We start from the raw sequence: 13,412 nt of genomic DNA, 5'->3' as shown, positions 1-13,412 counted from the left end.
TTTAAATTAATTTTTATTCGTTTTTGATTGCAAAAATTTTAATTTTTTAAAAATTTATTATTTCAAAATCAAACTTTTAAAAAAAAATCAAATATTCATCAAAGTAACAATATCAAAGTGAAAAAATGGGTTCGTGTCAACCTCGTACTTTTCATTATCTGATTTTTGAACTATTTTTAACAAAATTGCTATCTCAAAATCTTTATCGGATGGGTTTGGGGAAAAAGGGCGTGGGGGGACTAGATTAAGCTTCGTTCTCTTTTGACTTTAAAAGTGAACTAGAACTTTCTATTTTCAATCAAATGAGCCCTCTCTGAAGTTTATACGATTATCCCTTCTATAAGAACCATATATATCCCCATAGTATAACTTACAACGCATGTCCCTGGGCCCTGGAGGGTTGTATTGACCCTGGAGTTTTAATATCTGATAGTTGCATTATTTTTAACAAAATGATCACCTGAAATTTTTATCGGATGGGTTTATCCATCCAATACACCCAATGGCGTGGAGGGCGCGAGGGGCTAGTTGCCCTCTGATCCATTTTCACTCTGAGGAAATGAACTACAACTATTAATTCGCATTAAAATGAGTTGTCTCAGAGTTTTACACGAGCATACGTTCTATAAGAACCATCTATAGCCCCAGAGCATTACCTACAACGCCTTCTTCAACCCTGGGGGGGGGGGGGGTTTCGAAACAAAAGTTTTTCTTATCTGATTTTTGAACTATTTTTAATGAAATTATCATATGTAAAGGAATTTTTGTTATATGATCTTTGAACTATTCTTTAACAAAATGGCTACCTCAAATTCGGGTGGCCAGTTGCCCTCTGATCACTTTTGACTCTTAAAAAGGGCACTAGAACTCTCGATTTACAATCGGATGAGCACCCTTTGAAGTTTATACTACAACCCCTTCTATATGAAGTGCCTCTGGGACAAAAAAAAACGGAGTGTGGGGGAGGGTAGCTGCCCTCCAATCACTTTTGACTTGAAAAGTGAACTACAACTTTCAATTTCCAATAAAATGAGAACTCAAATGAGGAAGTTTATACGAGCATCCCTTCAATAACAACCATATATACCCCCAGGGCATAACTTACAACGCCTACCCCCGGGCCTTGGGGGGGGGGGGGCTGTGTCGACACCGTAGCGTTTTGTTATCAGAACTTTGAACTATTTTTAACAAAATTTCTATCTCAAAATTTTTATCTAATTCATTTAGGGCGTGGAGGAGGGGGGGGGGGCTAGTTGCCCTCAAATATATTTTGATTCTAAAAAAGTGAAAAAGAACTTTAAATAACCAACAAAATGAATCCACTCCGAAGTTTAAACGATCATCCCTTCAATAATAAATATATATGACCCTATAGCATTACTCATGACGCCTACCACCGGGCCCTGGTGGGTTCCATCGACACAGAAATTTTTATTATCTAACCTTTGAACTATTTTTAATGAAATGGGTATTATAAAAATTTTATCGGATGGGCTTGGGGAAAAAAGGGCGTATGTAGGTAGGGGTATTTGCCCTCGCATATCTTTTGACACTTAAAAAGTTAACTAGCACTTCCAATTTCCAATCAAATTAACCCCTCTGAATTTTATACATGCATCTCTGTCATAAGAACCATATACGCCCCCAGGACAACACTTATAACACCTATCCCCCGGGATCGGGGGGGGGGGGGGCGTTTTTGTTATCAAATTTTTGCAATTCCCAACACACGGGCTATCCCAAAATTTGTAGCGGACGGGTTTGGGCAACAAAGAGCGCGGGGGGGGGCTAATTTAACCTTTTGAACTTTTAAAAAGTGAAGAAGAATTGTCAATTTACACTCAAACGAGCCCTTTATCGAGTTTGTACACTCATCCGTGTCAGAAGAACCATGACTACCGTTAGGGCATCACCTGAGACACCATCCCCTGGGCCCTGGGGGGTTGTCTTGAAACCGGAGTTTTTTTTATCTGACCTTTGAACGATTTTTAACGAAATGTCTATCTCAAAATTTTTATCATATGGTTTTGGGAAAAGAAGGCGTGGGGGGGGGGGGGGGGGCTAGCTGCCCACGGATCTCTTTTGACTATTAAAAAGTGAGCTCCAACTTTCAATATCCAGTCAAATGAGCCGTCTCTGAAGTATATACAAGCATCCCTTTCATACGAACAATATATGCCCCAGGGCATAACTTACAACTCCTACCCCGGGCACTGGGGGGTTTTGACGAAACCTGAGTATTTGTTATCTGACTTTTGAGCAATTTTTAACTTAATGGTTATCTCAAAAATTTTATTGGATGCATTTGGGGAAAAGGGGGCGTGAGAGGGGGGCTAGTTGCCCTCCAATCTCTTTTGACTCTAAAAAACTGAACTAGAACTTTCAATTTCCAATCAAATGAGCCATCTCTGAATTTTTTACGAGCCTCCCTTCAATCAGAACCATATATTCTTCCAAAGCATAACTTACAACAACTGCCCTGGGACCCTGGGGGGCTGTGTTGACCCCTGATTTTTCGTTAAATGGTCTTTGAACTATTTTAAAAAAGCTATTTCAAAGTTCTTATCGGATTGGTTTGAGGAAAAAAGGGCATAGAGGGGGGGGGGGGCTAGTCGCCCTCCAATCTTCTGATCCTTGTAAAGTGAACTAGAACTTTCAATTTCCAATCAAATGATCCCTCTTTGAAGTTAATACGAGCATCCCTTCCATAAGACCCATATGTGACCCCAAGGCATAACTTACAACGCCTGCCCCCGGGCCCTGGTGGGTTGTGTCGACACCGGAACTTTTGTTATATGATCTTAGAACTATTTTTAACAAAATAGCTATCTTAAAATTTTTATTGGATATGTTTGGGAAAATAGGGTTTAGGGGGGAGCTGGTTACCCTCCAATATCTTTTGACACTTCAAAAGTAAACTAGAACTTTCAATTTCCAATCAAATGATCCCTCTCTGAAGTTTATACGAGCATGCCTTCCATCAGAACCATATATGCCCCCAGGGCATAACTTAGAACCATTGCCCCTGAAGACTGTGGGGGGAGTGTCCTGCTCAAACATATAATTTCCAGAACTTTCAACTACGTTGAAAAGAATGGCTATCAAAATTTTGATTGGATGTGTTCGGGGAAATGGTGGGCGAGGAAGGGTTGTCAGTTGCCATAGAATCACATTCGACTATTAAAAATTGAACTAGCCACTTAAATTTCCAATCGAATGAACCCTTTCTGTAGTCTCTACGACAATATTGTCTATATAAAACCTTATATGCCCCCAGGGCATAACTTATAACCCTTGCCCTGAGGGCTGTGGGGGAGATGTCATCCTCAAAGATCTAATTTCCAGAACTTAAAACTAAGTTTAATAAAATGGCTGTCTCAAAGTTTTATTGGTTGTGTTTGGGGAAAAGGTGGGCAAGAGAGGGGTTTAGTTGCCCTCCAATCACTTTCGACTATCAAAAAGGGCATTAGCCCTTTGTATTTCCAATCGAATGAGCCTTTTTTGAAGTTTCTACAATAACGCCTTCTATAAAAACCTTATATGCCCCCAGGCCGTAACTTAATTACTTAATTGAATTTCCAATTGAATGAGCCTTTCTTGAAGTTTCTACGACAACGCCTTCTATAAAAACTTATATGCCCCCAGGGCATAACTTAAAACCCTTGCCCTGAGGGTTGTGGGGGGAGTCCTCCTCAAAAACATATCTTCCGCCTTGAAATCAACTACGTTGATTAAAATGGCTATTCAAAAATTTTTATTGGATATTTTTGGGGGAATGATGGGCGTGGGGGGACTAGTTACCCTTGGATTACATTCGACTCTTAGAAAGCGTATTATCCCTTTGAATTTCCAATCGAATGAGCCCTTTTTGAAGTTTCTACGCAAGCGCGTTCTATAAAAACCTTATATACCCCCAGGGCATAACTTAAAACCCTTGCCCTGAGGGTTGTGAGGGAGTGTCCTCCTCAAAAACATATTTTCTATCTGGAAATCAACTACGCTGAACAAAATGGATATCTCAAAATTTTAATTGGATGTGTTTGGGGGAATGATGGGCGTAGGGGGGGGGGGGGCTAGTTGCCCTCCAATCACTTACTTTTAAAAAGGGCACTAGCCCTTTGAATTTCCAATCGAATGAGCCTTTTTTGAAATTTCTACGACAACGCCTTCTATAATAACTTTATATGACCGCAGGTCATAATTTAAAACCCTTGTCCTGAAGGTTGTGGAGGAGTGTCCTCCTCAAAAGTATATTTTCTATCTGGCAATCAACTTCGCCGAACAAAATAGCTATCTCGAAATTTTGATTGGATGTGTTTGGGGGAATGATGGGCGTGGGGGGGGGGCTAGTTGCCCTTCAATTACTTTCAACTATTGAAAAGTGCACTAGCCCTTTGAATTTCAAATCGAATGAGCCAGTTTTGAAGTTTCTATGACAACGCCTTCCATAAAAACCTTATATGCCCCCAGGGCATAACTTAAAACCCTTGCCCTGAGGGTTGTGGGGGAGTGTCCTCCTCAAAAACATATTTTCTATCTTGAAATTGACTACGCTGAACAAAATGGCTATCTCAAAATTTTGACTGGATGTGTTTGAAATAATGATGGGCGTGGTGGGGCTAATTGCCCTCCAATCACTTTCGACTATTAAAAAGGGCACTAGAACTCTCGGTTTCCAATCGAATGAGCCCCCTTTGAAGTTTCTACGACGACCCCTTCCATATGAAGTGCCTCTGGGAAAAATAATAATAATGAAACATTGGAGCCATATGGCCTTTAGTATAGGCCACACTATAGCGTTGCCTCTGATATAGCCTAAGATGAAACTTTTTTCTTATTTTGATCGCCATCCCCCTGCCCAGGGAAATCCATGACTCCCCATTAAGGCCCAAACCAGCATAAACTTAAGCACCTTTATTAAGTTCCGGTGTGAACTGATGTGAACTTATGTTAATTTGCTTAGGCAGTTTAGCGTAAACACTTTAGCTATTTTCCGGTCACTGCATCACATCTTATTCCTTTGTTCAACAACATTTACCACTTATAACCAGTAATTCTGAAAAAATCACGGAAAACTTCCCTCAGCAGAAAATTTCCCCCTGGAACATTCTCCCTTGCGTGTTTATAAAGATTCAAAAATATTTGAAAAATTCACTCTATGGATCATTCACATTACTAAATCGATAAACTCGAACATTGATGTTTTTCCAGCATCATTCCTTCCACAATAGAGTTAATCCCAGACTGAATAAAGTTGTCCTTTGCCCTAAATTTATATAAATTATCTAATTAACTTATTTTGATTAAGCATGTAAAGAGTTGGACAAAGATATACAAATCAAACTCACTTTAGTATGGGCAATAGAACATCCCTCTTCCACCCCGCTTAATAACCCCCGCAGAAAATGCTTTGTATCACCATATATGAGTCAGTATATTGAATAGATTGTTCTTCTTCTCTACCTACAATTTTCAGGAGGGATGGAATTGTCTGGCAATGGGACATCTTATGTGGAAGAAGCTTTCCATGGAGGAATTTTCTGGGGGGGGGGGGATTTTTAATGGAGAAAAAAGGCAAATTTTCAGGAATTCTTTTAGAAACAACCAGAAATTAAATAAAAAAACTAATTTTTCAACTAAAAGTAAGGAGCAATATTAAAACTTAAAACAAACAGAAATTACTCCATATATAAGGGCAAATGCCTCTCCTCAATACCTTGCCCTTTATGCTAATTTTAACTTTTTTCCAAATTATTTAAGAACAACTCCTGAAATACATGTTAAAATACAAAAAGAAACTTTGGTGTGAAGAGCAAGGTATTGAGGAGGGTTTGTCCCACTTACACAGAACAATTTCTGTTCTTATAAGTTTTAGTGTTACTTCTTACTTTCAGTTGAAAAAAAAATGATTTTTAATTTAATCACTGAAAGGCTGAACTAATTCTCAGGGAAAAATATTGATATGTTGCTGATTTGAATAGCCAAAAATAACCAGTAACTTATTTTTCTTTACCCTAAGCCCAAGTAATTCCAAATCATGTTTTTTTTTTAATATTTGTGAAAATTTGGGAATAGTGCAAGCCCTGCTTGATTTCTAATCAGGAAAATCGAAATACTTAACCAACGAGAAAAGAAAAGCTTCAACTTTGTAGTTGACGCAATAAAGAATTGCTGCAAAATTAATTCAAAGTCAACCAAAAACCGCCACCTCTTCCGGCGGCGGCGTGCGTGTGGCACGCGGGCAACGTTGTGACGCTTCAGCGGCGGTCAACCAAGCCTCTCGTTGGCGGCGTTCGGTGTATGTGCCGGCGTGGTGCTGGGGTCTAGGTAAGACACAGAACACTACAAATACCAGACTTTAGAGGACAAATTATGTTATGGGAAGATGTTTTTGAAATCCCCCTTCACCCCAAACTCAAAATTTTCTAAAATTCTACTTTAGAAGCTTGTTAAATATTTTTAAAGCACTAATAGATGGAGCGTTACAAACATCAGAATCGAATTTAGAGGACAAATTATGTCATGGGAAGATGTTTTTGAAATCCCCCTTTGCCACAAACTCAAAATTTTCTGAAATTATACTTTAGAAGCTTTTTTAAATATCTCTAAAGCACTAATTGATAGAGCGCTACAAACATCAGAATTGACTTTAGAAGACAAGTTATGTCATGGGAAGATGTTTTTAAAATCCCCCTCCCCCCAAACTAAAAAATATCTAAAAATCTGCTTTAGAAGTTTTTTAGATATTTCTAAAGCACTAATAGATAGAGCGCTACAAATATCAGAATTGACTTTAGAGGACAAATTATGTTATGGGAAGATGTTTTTGAAATCCCCTTTTGTCACAAACTCAAAATTTTCTTAAATTATACTTTAGAAGCTTTTTTAAATATCTCTAAAGCACTAATTGATAAAGCGCTACAAACATTCGAATTGACTTTAGAGTACAAGTTATGTCATGGGAAGATTTTTTTGAAATCCCCCTCCCCCCAAACTCAAAAATTTCTAAAATTCTACCTTAGAAGCTTTTTAAATATTTCTAAGGCACTAATAGACAGAGCGCTACAAATATCAGAATCAACTTTAGAGGACAAATTATGTTATGGGAAAATGTTTTTGAAATCCTCCTTCCACCCAAACTCAAAATTTTCTAAAATTCTACTTTAGAGGCTTTTAAAATATTTCTAAATCACTAATAGATAAAGCGCTAAAAACATCAGAATTGACTTTAGAAGACACGTTATATCTCGGGAAGAGGTTTTTGAAATCCCCCTTCCCCCCAAACTCAAAATTTTCTAAAATTCTACTTTACAAGCTTTTTAAATATTTCTAAAGCACTAATTGAATGAGCACTACAAACATCAGAATTAACTTTAGAAGACAAGTTATATCATGGGAAGATGTTTTTGAAATCCCCCCTTCCCCCAAATTCAAAAATTTCTAAAATTCTACTTTAGTAGCTTTTTTAAATATTTCTAAAGCGCTAAGACATAGACATAGAGCGCTAGCAACATCAGAATCGATTTTAGAGGACAAGTTATGTCTTGGGAAGATGTTTTTGAAATACCCCTTTGCCCCAAACTCAAAATTTTCCAAAATTCTACTTTAGAGGATTTTTAAATATTTCTAAAGTGCTAAGACATAGAGCACTACAAATATCAGAATCAACTTTAGAGGACAATTTATGTCATGGGAAGATCCTGTTATGGGAAGTTATGTTGAATTGAATTGGTTATCAAGTATTTTGCAGTAGGTTGCATCAAGACACGGCTAATTGTAGACAGAGAAAAGCCAAGACAGATAGTCCAAGTAATTGAGAGGCAAATGTTTAGGATTTCAAAAACATCTTCCCATGACATAATTTGTCTTCTAAAGTCAATTCTGATGTTTGTAGTGCTCTATCAATTAGTGCTTTAGAAATATTTAAAAAAGCTTCTAAAGTAGAATTTTGGAAAATTTTGAGTTTGGGGGAAGAGGGAATTTCAAAAACATCTTTTCACGACATAACTTGTCCTCTAAAGTCAATTCTGATGTTTGTAGTGCTCTATGTCTTAGCACTTTAGAAATATTTAAAAAAGCTTCTAAAGTAGAATTTTGGAAAATTTTGAGTTTGGGGTGAAGGGGGATTTCAAAAATATCTTCCTATGACATAACGTCCTCTAAAGTCAATTCTGATATTTGTAATGCTCTATGTCTTAGCGCTTTAGAAATATTTAAAAAAGCCTCTAAAATAGAATTTTGGAAAATTTTGGGTTTGGGGGGAAGGGGGATTTCAAGAACATCTTCCCATAACATAATTTGTTCTCTAAAGTCACTTCTGATGTTTGTAGTGCTCTATGTCTTAGCGCTTTAGAAATATTTAAAAAAGCTTCTAAAGTAAAATTTTGTAAATTTTTGAGTTTGGGGGGAAGGGGGATTTCAAAACCATCTTCCTATAACACAATTTGTCCTCTGAAGTCAATTCTGGTATCTGTAGTACTCTATCTATTTGTGCTTTAGAAATATTTAAAAAGCTTCTTAAGTAGAATTTTAGAAATTTTTGAGTTTGGGGGAGGGGATTTCAAAAACATCTTCCCATGACATAACTTGTCTTCTAAAGTCAATCCTGATGTTTGTAGGGCTCTATCAGTTAATGCTTTAGAAATATTTAAAAAAGCTTCTAAAGTAGAATTTTAGAAATTTTTGAGTTTGGGGGGAAGAGGGATTTCAAAAACCTCTTCCCGTGATATAACGTGTCCTCTAAAGTCAATTCTGATGTTTTTAGCACTTTATCTATTAGTGCTTTAGAGATATTTTAAAAGCTTCTAAAGTAGAATTTTAGAAAATTTTGAGTTTGGGTGAAAGGAGAATTTCAAAAATATCTTCCCATTACATAATTTTTCCTTTAAAGTCGATTCTGATATTTGTAGACCTCTATCTATTAGTGCTTTAGAAATATTTAAAAAGCTTCTAAAGTAGAATTTTAGAATTTTGAGTTTGGGGGGAGAGGGATTTCAAAAACATATTCCCATGACATAACTTGTCCTATAAAGTCAATTCTGATGTTTGTAGTGCTTTATCAATTAGTACTTTAGAAATATTTAAAAAGCTTCTAAAGTAGAATTTTAGAAAATTTTGAGTTTGTGGCAAAGGGGGATTTCAAAAACATCTTCCCATAATATAATTTGTCCTCTAAAGTCAATTCTGATGTTTGTAGCACTCCATCTATTAGTGCTTTAAAAATATTTAAAAAGCTTCAAAAGTTGAATTTTAGATAATTTTGAGTTTGAGGTGAAGGGGGATTTCAAACACATCTTCCCATAACATAATTTGTCCTCTAAAGTCTGATATTTGTAGCGCTCTGTGTCTTACCTAGACCCCAGCACCATGCCGGCACATCAACCACCCGCCTCCAACAAGAGGCTTGGTTGACCACTGCTGACGTGTCACCACGTCGCCAGCGCGCCGCACATGCGCCACCGCCGGAAGAGGCGGCGGCATTTGGTTGACTTTGAATTAATTTTGCAGCAATTCTTTATTGCGTCAACCACAAAGTTGAAGCTTTTCTTTTCTTGTGTGGTTAAGTATTTTGATTTTCCTGATTAGAAATCAAGCAGGGCTTGCACTATTCCCAAATTTTCAGAGATTTCCCCAAAAATATATGTGCCACCCCAAAAAAAAATTTGGTTCCCTGAATCCCCGAAAATCATCCAATCATGTTGCCACCCCTAGTGATTTATCACTAGTGACTATCCCTGCCAAATATTACTTTGTATACCATAATTCTTCGCTACTCTCTTGTTCGTTAATTTTCGTCTCTTGTGTTACTTTGCACATAAACCAGACAGATATAATTGCAATATACACGGTTCTTCATATGTTGACAAAAGTATCATCTTTATGAAATTAAGTAATAAAACAATTTTTTTTAACTGAAAGCAAGGAGCAACATTAAAACTTAAAACAAAAATTATTCCGTATGAAAGGGACTGTCCCCTCTTCAACATCTTGCTCTTTACGCTACTTTAGCGTAAAGAGCTAGGGGTTGAGGAGGGGACAGCCCCTTTCATATATGGAATAATTATTGTTTGTTTTAAGTTTTAACATTGCTCCTTACTTTCAGTTAAAAAACTTGTTTTCTATTTAATTTCTGAATGTTTTTGAACTAATGCTGGTTTGATTTTGGCTCACAGTGCATGAAAAATTAAAACACAATTGGTGTATTAGTTTTGGCAGATTTATTCCGGATATGAAGGGTCGCCCTTCCTCAATACCTTGCTCTTTACACTAAAGCTGTTAGCACTTTTAAAAAAGCTTCCTATTCTAATTAAACAGCCCCTGTTTTTCAATTTTAGTAAACAGTCAAACTTTAGCATAAAGAATAAGATATTGAGGAGAGGCAACCCTTCCTATATGGCATAATTTCTGGTTTTTTTTTCAAATAATGCCACTAAACCTGGCTCACCCTCTATGAAATATACCCCTCCCCCTCACAGAACTCCTCTGTGGAAATTTCATCCAACCTAAAGTGCACCTCCTCCTGTCAAAGTCCCTCCAGACAATTCTTTCATTGCTGAGAATCCCCCCTCTCTGTAAAATTGCTTGTGGATAATTCACCCTGAAAAATTCTCCTTAGCATTTTTTCATTGGAATGAGATTTTAATCTATATATTGATTTCTTGGTCACTCCAGAAATGCCTCCTTCTGTGGAAGTTATTTCCCAAAAAACAAAACATATGGAAAAAAGCCCCCGGAACTTATCCATCTACTAAAATTTGGCAAAGAGAATGTAAAACAATTAAAAAGAATTTCTATGGTAATTCTGTCAATACCCCCAGTGTAACATTTCCCCCAGAATATTCACTCATCAGAAATTTCCCTCCCAAAGGAAGATTCTCCCCTTAGAAATCCACCCCAAGCACAACTTTCCCCTTGGCTAAGGTGCATCTTTGCACTTTTAAACGTTTTATGGAGAGTCCATAACTACAGGAAGTCCATGCTAGTGTTTCAATAAATTCAACAGAAACTTTATGAGCAAATGGACCTATAAAAATAAAAACATCTTCTCATACCATAATTTGTTCTCTAAAAATGATTCAGATTTTTTTTACTGGCCTATCTCTTGTCAAATCCTTTCCCTAATTAATAAAGTTTAAATGGCTTATCAAGTTGTCTTCTATCCTCTGGCACCTGTATGCTACCCTTAAAGGGGTTATTATAAGCAAAGTTGTGACATCACAAACAGGGTTATGTAATGGGTTACGTAAATTCCAAAGATAGACGATAAACGTTGGTACGTGGTCTTTATTAAATAACGTGAGAATACACATAGAGAAAATAAGGTAGCACAAGAACAACTAGCTACGACGAAGGCGAAAGATGGACTGCCTTTAGAAATGAAGCAAGAATATAACTTTCCTGGAACGGAAGTTCCAGCTATGCCTGGGAACGAGCCCTTTCCCACGACATGCTTTAGTCCCAGAGCCCCCCCTGGACCACTCTCGTTGACACATAAATGCCCAAATAACTAAGAAATGCGACGCCCGGAAAAGCTTCTCGAATTTATGTTCTACATACTTTACAGATTCTCCCCCCTGTTTTAAGTTAAATTTCCCAAATTTGTCTTATCCCCTTCTCATTAAACCCTCAAATTTTAAATGAATTCAAAACATTCCCTTCCCAAATTATTCACTTCTCACCTACAAACATTCTACAGCATGAACTAGTAACAATTACATAATACAAACACTACACAATACTTGCATAAGTAAAAACTTACATAGTAAAAACGAACCAAACTAACAACAGTAGTCGGATACTGGATATTTTAACACTTCATTTTTCTTGTATACTTTAAAATAGACTTGTTCCCCGTACCCCTGAATTTGATGATGACAAGGAAAGTTGGGATTATGTATAAACTTTGGATTAGGGAAAAAGGAATGACCGAGAAAGGCTAATTAATCCTGAAAATACCGGCGACAAATAAATGAAATTGCATAAACTTATAAATAATGGAATAGATATGTCAACCATTGCAGTTTGATTGGCCTACCATGCTGCAATGACGTCAAAACATTATTACCAATAAAATCCTCGGGGTTCCATTGCTGCGGAACGACTTGGTTTTGACTTATTTGGTTTTGCTCTACTAACTTGTGGTTCGACAAATGGCAGTACTGCTGTTGATATCTTTACATAACTATTAGCACTACGCATTAAAACCATCCCGTGAGGCATCAACCTCATCCCACTAGACCACAAAACCAGCCCCCTTTCCACCTTTTTTTTCTCATCCCACGGGACCTCAAAACCGGCTACATTTTCATTGGTAGCCAAACCGCCCTGCGAGGCATCAGTCCCATCTCGCAGTGCAACAAAAAAAACCATCCCGTGAGGCGTCAGCACCATCCTGTGAAGTATGGTGTATTTCTCGCAGTCAAATTCCTGTTCCAATTCATCAAGATTAACTTTTCTGTATTTTTCAACAAATTCAGAACTAGGGCGGCTCAAATAGTCGCTAGGATTTTTAACTCCAGGAATGTGATGAAAGGTAAATTGCTCACTGTCTATTAAAACAGCAATACGGTATAACTTGCTATTTACGCCTTTAGCTCTCTTTAAATAAGATAGGGCCCTGCAATGTGTATAGCAATGTGTATGAGCGGACCATAGAAAGGTTTTTTGAAAATGTTTAATCCCGGAATAAAGTGCGAATAATTCTTTATTATGATTGTCATATCTAGATGCGGGTCCGCTGAGAATTTTAGAATAGCTTGCAACTATTTGAAAGCGATCTGTGGTTTTACATTTTACACAAAGTAGAGCGCTAATTGCTTTCATGCTAGCATCTGTGAACAAATGAAAATCCTCTGATTTCGAAGAAAAACGGAGAAGAACTGCTTGTGGTTCAGTAAGTTCGGATTTTAGTTTTTCAAAAGCCTCCATTTCGGTGGGTCCAAAAACAAATGGGACATTTTTGCGAGTTAGGCGAACCAAAGGATATGAAATTTCTGCATAGTTAAGGTAAAAACTTCGTAGAAATGAAGTCATGCCTAGGAAACAACGAAAGTCCGAAACGTCCTTAGGTGGTGTCATCGCCCTAATCGCTTTAACCTTTGATTCCTGGGGAGAGATTCCTTCGGGTAAGACTTTGAATCCTAACAGATTGACTGAATTTGCAGAAAAAACAGCATTTTCATAAATTGAGTTTAAGGTTGAATTCACGTATCCTTTCAAAAACAATTTGTAAATGTCTCAAATGATCTTCAAATTTTTCGCTTTCCGTATGTATTGTTAGGTCATCTACGTACCAACTCAGAAAATCAGAGAAATTTATTTCGTCATTTGTTTTACTAGGGACGTCCCGAAAAATGATTCCCAAAAATTCTAAAAATTGTCTAGGACTGCTTTTAGCTCCCATTTGTGCTTTT

General features: G+C 37.2%; 1 protein-coding gene across 1 annotated transcript in view; it reads right to left on the bottom strand.

The window, feature by feature from the left end:
- The window catches only part of LOC148944821 (vacuolar protein sorting-associated protein 26B-like), a 51,503-nt gene extending 39,296 nt beyond the window's left edge, over nt 1-12,207 (bottom strand). Inside the window, 3 exon segments of the mRNA XM_089100032.1 lie at nt 6,209-6,342; nt 9,352-9,488; nt 12,065-12,207. Coding sequence (XP_088956158.1) covers nt 6,209-6,342; nt 9,352-9,488; nt 12,065-12,207 — 414 coding nt within the window.
- Nucleotides 12,208-13,412: the final 1,205 nt, after the last annotated feature.

This window comes from Artemia sp. Qi Xiang Cuo, chromosome 14, assembly GCF_049724085.1.
Source record: "Artemia sp. Qi Xiang Cuo chromosome 14, ASM4972408v1, whole genome shotgun sequence".
Classification (NCBI taxonomy): domain Eukaryota; kingdom Metazoa; phylum Arthropoda; class Branchiopoda; order Anostraca; family Artemiidae; genus Artemia; species Artemia sp. Qi Xiang Cuo.
This window is presented reverse-complemented; position numbering and strand designations above follow the sequence as displayed.